The sequence below is a fragment of the Taeniopygia guttata genome, chromosome 4 (genome assembly GCF_048771995.1).
Source record: "Taeniopygia guttata chromosome 4, bTaeGut7.mat, whole genome shotgun sequence".
NCBI lineage: Eukaryota > Metazoa > Chordata > Aves > Passeriformes > Estrildidae > Taeniopygia > Taeniopygia guttata.
The window spans coordinates 12582801-12599504 of record NC_133028.1 but is presented as its reverse complement, the minus strand read 5'-3'; the positions used below and the strand labels follow the sequence as shown (position 1 = coordinate 12599504).

Below are 16704 nucleotides of genomic sequence, written 5' to 3'. Positions count from 1 at the left end.
TTCAGTACAGCTCTGATATTTCAGGTGAGATGTGGTCTCCTTTGTACAACTTTTGACTTCACGGATATACTGAGAGATGAGAAAGAGTGAGAGTTGTAATTGTGATCACCTGACAGTTCTTCTTTAAAAATAAATTATACTGTGAGCTTGGACTGCAATTAAGATAAAAATTGCCATCAGTTTTGTTCTGCTGAAATTGCTTTTTCAACATTTTTCCCTTGCATTGCTTCTCTCTACCCCTCCTTGGATGCTCCTCACAACATTTTCTCAAGGTTATTTTCAAACATTCTTATATTCTCTGTAAAATCCTGTCCCAACTCCCCTGGATGGGTTTTAGAGAGGAGAAAGCACAGCAGCTCAAAGCTTTGATGTTGTATGACAGACAGTGCTGCTGATGAGTCTCTGCTTCTCCCAACATGTGCATACACAGCTTACATTGATCCCAGGGGAATTTCCAGCGATAATGCAGTGTGGATAATCGTGCTTTCCTCCAGTAGAGGAGACAAGGCAAACCTGCAATTTAGCAGCTGTGGTGCTCTTACACATGAAGAAAAACTGTCAGTGGGGAAAGACATTAAAATATGCGCCAAACTGGGACCTTGCAAGGTAGGAAGAGCACTTGGTAGGCAGTGCACATTCAATAAACCAAAATTTATTAAATTTGGTTCAAATTAATTGGGTCATTCTTTATAGTGAGGATCAAAATCTTCTCTACAGTGTGACTAATAATAATGAGGAATAGCCTCTATCCAGTGGCTACCCATTTTAATTCAGACATTTAGCTCTTCATTTTGTTATAAATGTGAAACTTTTGTAGTGCTCTGAATGCAGAGGAATTCCTTTCTAGCCCAAGACAAAGACAATACAAAACTGGAGCATCTCTCTTTTTTGGCCTTTCAGAGTGATTACTCTGTGTCTAATCACTTTAGAGTCTCAAATTTTATTTCAGTGATATTCTTAGTGTACATGTCACATTTTTTAGCTTTGGGGTTTTAATTATGGACAAAGATATATTAGAAGATAAATGTAAAGGTTTTATGATAAAACTGTGTGCCCTCTTTCTATACTCAGATACTGTCTCTGCTATCAGGCTGAGTCTAGATTGCAAACATTTTGGACATCTACTCTTTGGACAGACAGTAGGGAAATAGAGACATTCATGGTAAGATAGATGGACTTGAGGGCACCAAAACAAGGACATCATCTCCCTGCATCAAGTGGGGCAGAGATGTCCAGAGGGGAGCTAGGATGGCTGAGAAAAAGCCCAGGGGGTGCAGAGTGTGGTGTAGAAGAGGGCAAGAGAAAACTGCTATGGAAAGAGTCAGACCCTAAAAGCCAAAGCTAGGAGGAAGCAGAGAGAGTGAACAGAGGGGTGCAGTAACAGAGGAAATAGGGGCTTGGTGGCTGTGTGGGAATTCCCATTCAGTGGGTTAAGATTTACTGAAGGCTCAGTGGTTTGGAGTATGTCTTTCTTTGTCATTGTAGGGTCAAACAACTTTATTTGCCAGCTGTGAAAACCTCTACTCAGAGCTCTGCAGGTAAAAATTAATACACTGACAAAAAGATCCACCTCTCTGTGTATTTCTAGAAAAGCTGATGATGTGGGGAAATGCAGTTTTATATTTCCTATGTTTCTCCCCCAAGTTGCTACAACAATTAAGATATGATCTTCATTAAAATACCAGATCAGGACTACTCAATGTGTGTCAGAGGTCTATTTTGAATGAAATCAAATAAAAAATAATGGATCTGTTTTCAATAATCAGTAACAATTACTAATACAGTCACTTAACAAGACTTGCTGAGTGGAAAATCTATTGCCAGGATGCTGCATTTCTCAGCTTTTATGCTAATTAAATGTATTAGTTATCTAGAGTTCTGCCTTTAAAACCCACAGAGAGTCACAGCTTGCCTCTTAATTTGAGATGCTGGAGAATTTTCCCCTGGTGGTGCTCCTTCAGCTGTCTTCTGCAAATCTCCTAAGCCACAGAAATGCTTTACAGATGCACCCCAATGCAAACACATGCACTTACATATGTAAAGAGAGTTAACACTAATTAAAGTACCAGCTTATTTCCCTGAGTCCCAGAGTAACTTTGCTGCTGAAACTAAGAATTATGAGCATGTGTTTAAGGAAGTACATTTCCAGAAAACTGTCTTTTATCTTGTCATTATTGTTTAATATTTGCTTTTGGAAGAGACAGTGTCAAAAGCAAATAGCATATGAGATGTACAGCTGAGAAATGGAATTATTAAGCCTTAGTTTTCTAGATTTTGGAACCTGTACATCAGACCACTGCAACTCTTCAGTTAATGGGGTTGGTCACACTTGTCTCCTTACATGAGACAAGGTGTTAACTCCTCAAGCAGAAATGTGGCTCCAGTTGTACACAAGCAACAAAATGTTGTACCACTGTGTGGATTTGCCAGGTTCCCTGCATGCCACAAGCAGCTGAGTTTGTGAAGTCCACCTGCCTTGGAGGGAAACAAGGGATCCCCAGGCTCTTTCCACAGACATCTCCCTCTAAGCCTCATACAGATAGAAGACAATACAGAGCTTCAGAAGGTTCATGCTGCAAATTAGAAGGATGGTTTTTTTTGATCACAGCAACTAAAAAAATTCTGAAGTGTGCAAGGTGTTTTAAATACAGCACAATTAATCATGTATGAAGGATTGCGTTGTTCATGGTGTGAGATGACGTCAAACAAGACAATGAGAGCCTGGAGTGTGACTCCTGCAAGAGGCTTAAACACCTTCCTGCACTTCTGTGATAACACCTTACAATAATTTGACTTGAGAACACCCCCAGTTGTTTTCATAATTTCACACAGCATGGAAGATTTTTCTTATGTCTTTAAAAACCTAGTCCACAGCTCACCAAGATTTAAATGAGGGAGTCTGTACTTTCCTAGTTGTCTGCCCAAACAAGCCAACCTAGCCAAAAAATCTATAAACCTAAAAGAATCCATAAAGCCTTCAGTTCATCTAAAAATAGGCAGTCATATGAATGGCTTCTGTACTCCAGTGACTGTGATTTTTATACATCTGATGGCAATAAATGGGTATATAGATGCCTAATTCACAATAGAACCTAATCCAAGTGTTTTAACCTGAGATCAGAATCCCAAATTTATTTTCACTTGATTAAATAGCAAGAATAATCCTTATAATCATTTCAGTGAAAGTAGTTACTGTGGCAGCAGTTTCTCTGCACAGAGCCTAAATTCACCTTCAATCCAACTGTATTTTGCCTAGTAATCCAGTTAACCAGGCACTGCAGTCTGTGGGCTCAAACAGTATTGCCAATTCCAAGATTCCTCATCCAGATTCTTCAAGAGATGTTAGAATACTTGTCTGTTTGATTTCAGGCAACAAGCAATATGTTGTTGACACCAACTAGAATAGAGAAACATTTTAGAAGGGTGATGTACTGAACTAGGAGTTGAGTTTGGGTCAAATGTTGCCTGTCATGTCTCATCCATTCTAAATAGCAATATGCAGTAATACACATATTTATTGCTCTGTGAGTTTGTTTGCAAATGTCCCTTCTTAGAAGCAGAAAAAAATATTTTTCCAAGTAGCTTATTGCTAAGATATGTGAAGCTCAACATATAAAAGTGTCATGGGACATGCTACTGACATTTCAGGTAGGAGCAGGTCAGTTTTTTAATAATTTATGAAAGATAATTTTCTTTTCTAGAAAAGACTGCACCTCCCTTCCTGGTCTACTGCAGTAAACTTCTGCATACATTAAATTCATAAAATTATCCAGAAGGGGAAGCATATGCAGGACATCAAAGCTCACTTGTCTGTGGAACACATTCAATATCCTCTTAGTGATATGTTCTGGTTGTGTATATTATGGGTTTCCAGGTGGTCAGTTTGAGGAAGAAAGGTCCAAATACTCATACCCATGTCATGGGCACAAGCCAGCAGGAGATGCTGTCAGTGGTGAGGGTGATTTGGGACTTCAGATCAGAGTGAACCACACAGCCCCACATGGCTGTTTCCTGATTGTCTGCAGCCCTTCTCCCTGCTGCACTGCTGCTGAAACTCAGAGCAGCAGAAAATGTGCTTGTTGGGAAGTTTCACTGCTGCATTGAGCCCAGGCACTTGCTGAAAGCCTGGAACCTTCAGAAGCTGCTGTTCCTTTCCTTGCCCTGCACATGAAGAGCACCGTGCTGAGCCACAATTCAGTTGCCAGCCATGCTGACTGTAATTGGCAGCACTATGGTATGGATGAAGGAAACAGCTGTTAAATAATGTGATAATATTGTTGTGGGCACTGTTGTTCTAGCAGGTGGCGCATGAACTTTTAGGTATAGAAGTTGGTAGAGGGTTTAACGTAAATATTAGGGATATTATACAGCAATTACACACTTAAGAATAGTGGCTGACAAGCACACCTGTGTGCCTGGAATTTTGTAAATTTTCTTTTTGAATTTGCCTGATAAGCTGAGCAAACTCTTGGGGATGCAATACATCTGAATGGATCTATTCCATATTTAATGCAGAGAAAAACAAAGGAACAGCTATATAAATTTCAGTCATTACAAAACATCGCACTTACGGTGCTGGCTTTTTACAACAGATGAAGCCAAATGTGCTTATCAGTAACAATGTTCTCCTGATTTGTCTTTAGGCAGAGGGCAAATGTCATCAATTTCTTCTCTCATTTAGTTGCACACATGGATATCTGCCTGTGAAAATTGGAAGAGAGACTATGCCTCCTACTAGAAGGAGACTGATAGTCTTGCAATTGCTGGCAGAGTACACACCAAGTACATTTCCCTTATTTCTAGTCAAAAGCTCTCTACACAGGGTCATGGAAGAAATCATCACCATTGCAATGCATACACTTTCCTGCTGTACCAGATAATTCTTTCCAAATGCCACGCTCCAGTTCATGCCTAATGAGTCGTGCCCTTCCCATGGTTATCAGAGTGTCACCTGCTCTTAAAAGCTGATTCACGCAGAGTGGTTCGACCCTTGTACATGTACACACAGAAGGTCTCAGTAACACTTGACTCTGCAATACAGAAAATATTACAGTCATGAGCTGTGAGATTATCAAAAATTACTGCTCTGGGGTGATTTTGCACAACTCCTCCATGTCATCTGAAGAATCATTTGGCTGAAGAAGCTTTTTATTTGAAATATAGTGGTTGGCATCATCAGTATTGACAGCTGTTGCAGGTTCAGTGTTGAGTGGAATTCCAAGATCTGTACCTATGTAACATAAACTCTAGAAAACAGTTCTAGCAAAGGAAGTGTAACATTTGTCATTACTTTAAGTTCTTCAGGCAAAATGAAAACTGAGCATTAGACTGCCTGCAAGTTGTTTGTGCTTCTAGATGTTTAGTTGAAAAAGAACCATTGTGTCAGGAAGACAAATCCTGGATGATATAGCCTGGGAATTGTTATAGAAAAGCTCACTTTATAAGGCTGCAGTGGAACTTTCCAATCCCATTTTCTGAGATATCGTACATTGCAGTACACAGGAGACAAAGTACAGATTCACAGACTCGTTTGGGCAAATCTTTCTGGCTTTTATAACATTTAAGAATCTTTGCCTATTTTTCTTGCTACTGTAGTATATAATTACCTCTGTTGTGAAGCAATTTTGGGTTATTCAATAAGAACAGTATAATGAAATAATCTGTGTTTAATATTTTTATTTTAATTTGACAAATGTGCAAATTCAGAAGTTGAATGTAGCCAAAGAAGACTATTTTCTGTTGATATATACCCAGGAATTTGAAAGGTTAATTATAGGATTCCTTTATTTTAAAAAGGTAATTTTCTTCAGCCTGGGATAACAATATATACTACAACTATTTATCCAAGATAAAACTGACAAATACAGTGTTTCCAAAGCCCACTGGCCATCCAGACAAATATAGATATCATTACTGCCACCTATTGCTACATGGAAAGAATTTAAGATGTTTTCATATTTGTATATTTCCACATGGGGATAAAATTGGAAAATAACAAGCTTTTTCCAGATAAGGCACTTGTAAATAAACATGTTTTGATATCTTCTTTGACAGCTTTATTTGCAGAGCTATATGAAATTGGCTAGTACAAGCGTTAAGAAAATCCAACATTGTCATGAACACCTGGTAAAAATAGTACCAAACTAGAAAGGAACTCCAGGCACCACACAACTCGGCATCACAGTAACTTGTTTCTATATAACTGGCACTACAATCCCAAGCCTTGGGCCAGGTGTCCAGATATTCTTTAAATGTACATAGGGAGAGGCAGGGCCTCCAGAGGCCTTCATGGGGTAAGAGCTTTTTCTCTTGTGAAAATTATTACAGCACTTACATGTTTCATACAGACTAGACAATGGTCTTGCCACACAAGTTGTCCCACAGAAGGAAAAGGCTCCAAAATGTGATAATGGACTGGAGTTTGATTAGGAGCATATGAATGCTTGCTACCAGACAAGTAGTTGGAAGTAGTTATGGATTTTTTGTTTCTGCATTAAAGCCCAGGAAGGGGAATTGCAGAGAAAAACAGAATAATCTAATACCCAATCTTCTCATCTTATTTTCAGTTTTATTGAATTGTTTAAATTTTAAAACTACAGGGATGCACAGGGTCATATAATGTCACAACATTCATTTGAGCAGGAATAAAAGGCTCTGAAGATCTTTTTATGAAAGGACAGTAAGTGGCAGCAATTAGTATTGAGATCTAAGTGAGTAGTATGTGAACAGGCAATCAGAAGCCTGGAGCTGTCAAAGTCTTTCATTCCCATTAATCTAATTGTAAATAACAGTAAAGAACTCTGAGATTCTTTTTATGATCTTTTTTTTAAACCATTGAGTAGTTCTGGAAACTAGGAACAATATTGGTCAGGAACAGAAAAATCAAAAGATAAAGTGATTACTTGTTGACAGAGGGAAGAAAAGGTTCATCACGCTTCATTAAGGCTGTTTCTTGAGCAAGTTCTCCAGGTAGATGCCCTGCACAGTTCAGCTCTGGAAGTTACCTCATTTCTGGGCCACCCTCACAGAAGCAAAACATGTTTGGAGAAATTAATCTCTTGGGTGTACAGTAGCTAATATATATTGACTTTTCTTTTATCCAAAGCATCAATAAATTCAGCAAAACAGAACCTCAATATCTATGCAGTCACTTCTTTTATGAACTGCATGCCTTGGATATTTGTATTATTTGTGAGTGTAATAAAAAAAAAGGCAGGAAATAATGTCCCTCTCTGTGAGAATCAGAATTTGTTTACATTTCTTTCCATAACTAGGAGAAAACCCTTTATCATGCATTCTAAGGTTCACTTCAGTGCTCTGATCCAGTGATGTCCATGTGAACTCAAATAATCGCCAGCTGAAGCTTGTATTTCCCAACTCAGTGCCCTTTTTTTGGCTGTTGAGAACTCCTATGCACCTAGTATTGATCTTAATGCCTATTTCTATGTAAGGAAACAAAAATTATCATTTGACACCAACTGCATGATTATGAAAAAAACTTTAACTCAATATTTTAAGGTTTATCCTACACAACAGTTGGGTTGTTAGCACTAAAGAGAGAAATGTGCTAGAAAACCTTGATTAGAGTGGAAACAAAGTTGCCTGAAGCCAGTGTAATCCTTCCACTGATCTCAAGGGCCTTTGTCTGAATCTTTATCCTTTGTCTGAATCCTAATCCTTCTTTTGCATCCTTATGAGAATGCAAAATCCATCTAATTTTATTTCTCTGTGACGTGTTGAAACTATCTTTGAGGAAATAAACCTTAGCATTCTGCAAGGACATGGGCTGCCTTCACTGCCAGCCAATGAATTTTCAATGATTCACATAAAATTTTGGTTTACTACACCCAGACTGAGACAAACATGTCTTATGACCCATGGAGTTTTGTTGTCCATGGTCTCTAGGCATCACCACTGCCCTGGAGGAGGAAGTGGACAGTATCTGTATTTGCTGTGGAAGTGTTATTCAATTAGATTAATCTTAGCTTGACAAACTCTAGCTGGTAGTTCTGTTATTCACTTCCATGGCTAAATCTTTGCTTAAGCTTCAGAAACATTTCTTATGAAATTATGTCTTGTAATCAACCTGAGTTTAATTTTCTGCTGTATAAATAAAATGCTGTTAGTTTAGCTCAGTTTGGTTTTATGGATTATGAAACCACATTCATGTTCCAAAAGCAAATAGAGAAGTTTTTTGGCCACTATTATTTTTCTCATCACATCTAACAGGTCTCTGCTGTTAACTGTTAAGCAATGTAATCTATTTGTTCTTTATTCACAAGGAATTTTTTTGTTTAGCCTTAGATATTTTCTTTTTTGACTATTTTCTTACAGATCCTAAGAAATTATATAGCCAGAAGGAACTATGTTAATTTAAATTACTGCATAGCACTTTTTAAAATGATTTTGTGTAACCTACTTAAAATTAGTTGTTTTCAATGTAAAGTGGTAGCCAATGAACAACCTATCAATTTTTTTCCTGAGAAAATGGGGCAATTAATGGTTGAATTCGCCAGACATACTCCTTTCTTTTATAGATGGATGTTCCAAGTCCAGTCAGTAAAAACAGAGACAAAAAGTTATGAATTCCTGATTGATCATATCACATGAAACTTTTTTTTGAGATTGTACTGAATTTCAAGCTTTAGAGCAAGTGTCATAATTACATGTTTTTCAGTTGTTTTATTATAATTATTTAATCTAATAAGGGATACAAAAGTGTGACCTCTGGAAGGTTAATTATGGTCATTAATCCAGGTGAGCAATTCAGATTCTCCCATTTTGATGTATATATATATATATATATATATATATATATATATATATATATACATATATATATATACACATAATTCCTGTCATTTTATCTGACACTAGCAATGCAGTCACCTAGATTTGGTCATTCCTACTGAGATTTCTCAGAGTCCTCTTCAGGTGATATAATCATCATTCTTTTACCATTTACATAGCTAATAAATACTGTGTTACACCTCTCCAGTGCTGAACTGCAGGGCATTTCAATTTTAACTTCAGTTCAAGATGAAGATAGGCTATTTATTCCTACTATTTCCTTCATGAGCATTCCAGCCCCGTGATAGAATTTAAGAGGTGAAAGCTCTCACTAGCTGCCAGCTGCTATGGACAACATCAAAGACTCGCTAAATTCCACATGTACAGCTCTCTCACCGCTTTCTTCATTCTTCATGAACTTCCTAGCAGTCAAAAGGAGGGGAAGTAAGACAGCCTTTGAATTTGGATACATTATTTTTCATAGACTCAGACTAATTAAGGGTGGAAGGGACCTCCAGACACCTCTGGCATAATGATCTACCCAAAGCAGGGACAGCCTTCAGATCAGAACAGGTTATTTGGGATTTATCCAATCAGGTCTTGAAAACCAACAAGGATGAAGACTGCATGACTTCTCCACCTCTTGATTTAGAAAGCTGCTTCTACTTCACTTAATAACATCAGAAAGAAACTGATGGAAAATGTAATTTAAACTGCAGATTCTTGAACCTAAGTCCTTTGTAACCATTGTGAGACTTTTCAGGGAGGACACTCTGACTGGCAATGAACATGAGCTGAGCCATGTGCATGGCTTTACTCCATGCAGAGAGAAAATCTTTGAGCACATGGGATGCATACACAGCCTGATATTATAAAAGATACAAGTAGATTATTAATCGTTCTTTCCTACTTGGAAATTTATATGCAGCATCTTCTTACTCAACTTTCATCCTTCAGGCAGGTTTTTTTGTGATATTTGTAGCTAAGACAATTGAAGAAATCTAGAAATGGTTTCACAGGCAATATCAACAAATGGCAATAAATTGTGGGGGTTTTCTTTTTTTTTTTTTTTTTGTCAATTGTTTGCACCTTTGAGTTTCTTGAGCCAGTTTTTATGTTAGTTATGCCTTGTCCTGTCACTGAGCAAGAGATTTTGAAGGTTTCTGTACTCTCATTCCTGTGTGGCTCTGATATTTCTGCATACAAAAACAGCTGGAGTAGTACTGGTGCATATTGAAATAGTTGTATTTATGAAATCAGTGGCAAGGATGCTTCCATAGTTCTGCTGGTCGTTGCTTGAAGAATTATTGGAGAGAAGCCCAGGGCATGTCTGAATCCTAACTATGTTATTCTTGCAAAAGTCCTTCAATTTCTCCTATGAGCTGGTTCAAAGTACTTGGATTATGAAATTAGTGTTTCAATTAATTCTCTTAACTAGGGATACGTGTAACAGGAAAACCCTAAAGTTAAGGTGCTGATTTCACACCCTTCTGTTTAAACATCTTTTTTAAACAGTGGTTTAGTGAATTAAATGAGAGTATTTATCTAGAGGAACTAAATATAATGGACTCCAGAAGCCCTCAGTTCTGAATACATCCAGTAACTTGTAATGCACCTGGGGATGCCAAGTCTTCCCCTCGTCCCCCCTGAGCCTTCTCTGCCCTGTCCCTGGCTGGCAGGGGTCAGTGCAAGGGGAGAGCAGTGCCTGTGTCCCTCTGCAGCCCTTGGAGCCCTGAACTCGGCTGCAGTGCCCGTGGTGTCGCCCGGCAGAGAGCTGCTGAAGGCACACTCTGCACGGTGACCCCGTGCCTGTCCTGGCACCTGCCCTGGCAGTCCTGCTCCTCACACATCTCCAGGCCTGTGACCCCAGAACTGCGCTGTCTTTCTTCATAAACTGGTTTACCTTTGGGCTTAAAATAGCCCACGCCTTTCACTTGCTGTAAGAGCAGTTTAAAATACCCTGTGTGAGGTCAGGGGCAGGGCTGTGAGGCCACCAGGCTGCCCCAGGGACTGAGGGGCTGTGCTGCTGCGTGCAAGGCCCTCTGCCCTGCGGTGCCTGCCCCCAGCTGCGGCCGCCTCTGAGCCAACCGTGGGGAACATCCCTTCAGTGGAAAAGGCTTTATGGTTTGTGCACATCTCTATCAAGTATCAGCCACTGCCTGAATTAGTCATGGAAGGATAAGCACAGATCTAATTTTATCACCCGACTTTCTGAACATTACTGACACAAACTGAATGAAGAATATATTTGATGATACATACAGTTGTCAAGGGGATTTGTCAATGTTTTTTCTGGTGGCTATAAAAATGTATAGACTGTTTAATGATGAAATACCATAGCAGATATTCAAATTGTTTGAATTGATCTTCTTTTAAAAAATGATAAAAAAGGCACTGTCTAGTAATGAGCAATCCCTGGGTGCTGTATTGTTATACACATAGCAATAGCTCATAAAGATGAATTTCTCCTTTTGATCAGTTTTACTCTTGGTGAAGTGCTAATGACTATATGATTCTGATTCTTCATTTTCTTAAACTGGGGAAAAGAGTTTGGAGTTCTGTTGAATGTATCACAGATTTTAGGAAGCCACAAGGAGACACAAATGTACTTGTGAATGACCCCAATCTTTTTACCCACATGAGAAATACAGAGTCAGTTTGTGCTTGTTAAAATTCATGAAGACAAAGTTTAAAATATTTAATTCAGCTCTCAAACTATTACTTACTTACTTTCATGTAAAGTTATTGCTGTATTTTCAAGTCATGAATCAACCACAAATACTGTTCAACAGGAAATCACAATTCCAACTCTTATCACAAAACTGTTATCAGAAACCAAGGACCATATTGTCACTAGAAAATATAGAAACCATATGAGCAGTAGCTCTTTCAAAAACTCTCTCATCACTTGAGTGATTAGATATAACATGACATTTAGAATTTCATAGAATCTCCTATGCTAATTTAAACAAATTCAACAAAATACAATCATGTTTCATAATATAAACAAATATATTTATTCCTGCAGTTTGTCTCACAACTTCACCCATATGGGAAGGAAAGATTATAGTGTGATACATGGTATTCCAAGTGATTACAGGGGAAAGGAAAGAGAACTCATAGTCTGGAAGATTTTGGGTGAAATAGGCTCTAGGACAGATGTTCCTTTTATTACACAAATAACTAGAACTGCTGCTGAATCAGACAATTATAGGTAGCATGTAAGTTGTGCAGAAGACAGTATTTCACACTGAAATATTTATATAACTTTAAATTTCCATTCCAGATAGTTCTTCATAATGAGATCCTGTTCCTTACACAGACATATATATATATGCATTCTACATTATTTCCAAATGTGCATAAAATTATTCAAACTAATTTCTTATTCATACTGTTTTTCCTCAGTTTCTACTACACAAATTATAAAAATAATTTTAGAATACTTTATAATTTCATATGAATCTCAGAAAGGACTAGAAAGCATGGAATCCAGAATGCTAAAGAAGGTGTAGATTTCCTTCTTCAGTCAATAAAGATGTGAAACCTAAGTGATGACTGAGTTCATACCATGCAAACAATACATATATATTATAATTGCTTTTGCTATCTTATTCCTGCATAATGTTTACTTTAGAAGTCCTTCTCTGCTTTAAATTTGGAAAAAAATTTCTGGTGTAATATATTTTCCTTTTGCAACACTTCGCTTTTTAAATTATTCCATTTATGGACATGTTTTGAAAAAACTTTCCTAGGAAATATTCAAATTGGAATAATCAAGCCATCTCTTATCTAAAAGAGATTACAGAGATGGGAGTCTTTGCAGCTCATTTACAGACATTCAAAAGCTTATGTTGCCAATTTATGGTTCCTTGTCTTTTGAGGTAAGAAAATTCAGTCCAGGGGCCAAAACTGTTGCTCAAGTTACTCAACTTTTGCCCGGCCGGCAAAGCCAAGAGATGAGATTTCCCTCAACAGGGCCACACAGGGCAGTACTTCTGGACCAAGAAAGAGGATGGGAATGCCTGACAGTGGTGGGGAAAAAGTTGTTTCCATCCCTCCTCACAGCAGCATGATTTTAGGTCAACAGAAAATAATCCTGAAAGTGCAGCTCTCTGGGGCTATTGCTCTCTTGTGCCAAGAATGACAGAGCTGAGCTGATGCTTCAGCCTGTCATAATCTCCACCTTCCCTTATCCCTGCTCCTTTCCCCTGCATGGTACTTGGTCACACAGCCAACTGGGGATCTGGGAGTGACAGCAGAGCTGCTGGACATAATCAGCACAAAACAGATCACAGGACTCTGCTGTATATGAGTGACCATGCATGGCAGATTAGCAGGGTTTGGCAGACAGGGAGAACCACCTATGCTTCCAATTAAATTATTTCTGTCAAATGTGGAGTCCCTGAAGCAATCAGGCACCTTCTAGATGCAAATCTGCCTTCTCATTTTACTGCTGCTATAAATAAAGCACATAATCTTGAAAACCAGACCCATGTCAATGCTAACCATATGAAAACAAAACTACAATAAATGGAAACCCAGAGAGCCTCTTTAGTATGTTTTCTCAGGGCAGCTAAAATATGTAGATAAAAATCATTTTCCTTTATGTATTATATGTTTTTCATTGGGTTTGTAATGATTTAAGCGATTTAGTCTTCATACTCAAATGGGGAAAACTTTTAAATTGAAGATTTCCTTTGGGGATAAAATGTAATGTTTTCCTTTCCTTATTTTCCAGAGACATCAAACCTGACAATATACTACTGGATGAACATGGTAAGTTTCTCTCAAAATCTCTAATTCCTGAGATCTCAGTGGCATACTTATGCCATGCTTGGTAAATCAACCTCCAATATTGAATTCCTACCTAAATCTGAGCTTTCTCAGAAAACCTTATGGATTTTGTGGTTTTCCCTCCTATTGCCAAAGAAATGTGCAGATCAGAAATTTTCAAGGTCTGAATACAAATGAATTTAATATGAATTGAGATCAGCAGGGACACTTGGAAAAAAAAGTTGGTATTTTATTAACAGGATTCTGTGAAACACCACAACCCTTTTTTAGGTGACTACCAATAGAATAGTACCACACAATTTATATTCTCCTTTAGAACTTCTGAAGGGCCAAGAAATTCCACATAGCAAATTATTTCTCACCTAGATATCTAAAATATTTAGATAGGAATTGTGGAAATTTGACTGCAAAGTTTGTCTCCATACATGTAGCTCTGGCTTAAATAGCATAAAAAGGAGCAGACAACAATAAACAGCTTTGAACTTTAACTATTAATTCCATGTTCTTAAAGATAAAAGACATGGTATGAAAGAAAAGCAGCTTATTTCTTTAAACTTAAATTTTAAACATATACTCTCTCCAGTAAGTATTCGGTTAAAATGTCATATATCTCTTGCAACTGTTTATAGGGAAAATATGAGAAATGTAGGTAAAGAGGGCATTAACCTTGTATTATTTCAAACAGAAATACATAGAGGAAAAAGCCGAGTTAGAAAAAAGGAGATGTGTGCTTGCTACTGTGGGAAAGTCTAGTGCTTTGTTTACTTCTGAAATTGATTAAAAGCAGAAAATCTCTGGGAAACTATAATATTGAAATTATGCCAATGATGGCATTATGTTTCAGAACCCATTGTAGAGCTGCTGGGTGTACAAGTAAAAGTTGATTAAAGAGGCAGCATTCTGCATAGATGATGTTTGTTGCTGGGAACATGAAAGCTAATAAAGCTAAGTGATATTGGAGTTTTAAGCCATCTAGAACTTCAGCAATTTAATGCTTCAGACCCATAAGTGTTAATGCTCCCAAGGCTCTAGTATCAGCAAACAAGCATGAAATAGAAATATCTTGCCTTTAAGTCCTGGTGAATTAAAGATGTCAACAGCAACACAAAATGAGTATGAGTATTTTAAATCTCTGATTGACAGCCTTCCAAGCACAGTCACCTTTATCTCTCCCTGTCCCTCATCAAGGTCAATTAGTGCACAAAACCAGCCTCTTGTGGCTAAAAAACAGGCTCTCTTGTGAGAGCTTTCCTATGGAGACTCAGGCATCACAAAGAAGAACCTACACCACAGTGAGCACTACGATGCCAAATGAAGGGGATTTTTTATGATTATAAACTATTCAGCAACAGTTACCTGTAGATAGCTTGGAAATTTTGGGATGGATGGCCTCTCTTCTGCAAAGCAGCAGAGTACGGCTCTCTCATAGCACACCTGCAGACAAGGGGGGTAACAACAGACCTCTCCAGACAAGCACACAAATCTTGGTCAGAAGAAATTATCAATTAATGGGTTCAAACAGGTTCAAAGACCTATCATGGAAGGACAGAATTCCTGAAGCCTGTAAAGGGTCTGTACACTTCAACTCACTAGAAGTGGTGATATCAGTAGGACAAGTGTCTGTCCCATGCTAATTACCTCAGGGTTACCTTACAGAAGTGGAGTTCTTTTGCAAGAAGAAAGCTATTCTCAACGTCCTTAACAGCTCTGATTAAGCTGCAACATAGCTGCATCAATTTAACAAAATCATCAGTTTCACTCAATGGAAAAATATGCTGAATATATGCACCACAAATATGTTTGGCTGCAGAGCAAGCATAAAATATTCACCTAATATGAGCCTAACCAGGTGTACAGGAAGGAATTTTATATTAGCCTGTGGCCTCTAAGATGGCAAAACAGTTTCTTATATGCTTGACTTTACCCCTAGGTCTTTCGTACAGTTCATTAAACAAATTATGCTTACAAAAAGTATCATGTAATTGGATATGCATGACATTTCTGACTGAGACTTTGTCTCAGTGACTTAGTTTACTTTAGCCTCACTGAAGAAACCTGTTCTGACTGAAGTCAAAATTTAGTGTTACACCATTCACATTGCCTTACATCTTCAAGCAGTTAAATTGACTAACTTTCATAACATATACCAAGAATACATATTATAGATATTTGTGCTCAGTAAAACTAGTTTCACTGTAATTTATGGGTATGGCTTAGGGAACATACCTCAGGAATACAGAAGATTTTTCTTAAAAATTATCAATCTAATTCACATATTTAAAAGAAGAAACCAAAAGAAACCCCCCCCAAAAAACATATACAACATATTCAAAATCATTCTGGCAGAGGAAGTCTGAATATTTCCATATGCTTTTCATCAAAGCCACGTCTCAGCACTGCTGATCAGATATTCTGATGCATCAGTGAAATAAATGTTTGATGATCCTGAAAAGCATAATGGTACATGAGAATGGGATAGCCAGCCATTAAAATTGGTTTTCAGCCCCTGTCAGAGGATGATCGCATGGTCCCCTGGAGAGAATATACATCTCAACTCTGAGGAGAGAAAGTAGGGATGGTTTCAGGGTTTATTCTCTGAACCAGAATCAGACCCTCTAAGGAAATTAATTCAATCAATAAAGCTCCTTTTTTAATATTTCTTTCTCAGCTTTCCCAGAAAGCTCTTCCTCTTATGACGAACACTAATCTCTAAATTTAGCAGTAGTTCTCTGTTCTGCTAACATATATCTGAAATAGAATTATTCCAGTGACAGCTGAAGGGACTACCTCGTGTTTCAGGGGAGCTATTGCAATTGTATTGTACAGAGAAAAGCAGTTTAGAATTCTCTCAATGACAGAATTCTGGTTTATCTTCTATTCCTTTCATTTTAATGCTTTACAACAATATAACTGAAGTCACAGCATTTAGATCTGGAATCTACTAAGTATGGTCCATGCTGTATTTTTGTCTAAATATCAAAGAAATTAAAGATATCTTTAAAAGTTTGCATGATCTATTAACTATGATATCAAAGAGACAGAATTTCTTAAATGCAGTAAAACAAGCAGTGGTAAACAAAATTTAAAAATTGACTTTTTAAAGAGATGATAAAATTA

The 16704-nt window shown here is 37.7% G+C and overlaps 1 protein-coding gene across 3 annotated transcripts in view; it reads left to right on the top strand.

The window, feature by feature from the left end:
* The window catches only part of STK32B (serine/threonine kinase 32B), a 156874-nt gene that overhangs the window by 92908 nt on the left and 47262 nt on the right, over nucleotides 1-16704 (top strand). For all 3 annotated transcript variants that reach the window (XM_030270736.4, XM_030270734.4, XM_072928000.1), the window contains exon 5: nucleotides 13532-13569. In XM_030270736.4, the coding sequence (XP_030126596.4) occupies nucleotides 13532-13569 (38 nt within the window). The remainder of the gene's footprint in view (nucleotides 1-13531; nucleotides 13570-16704) is intronic.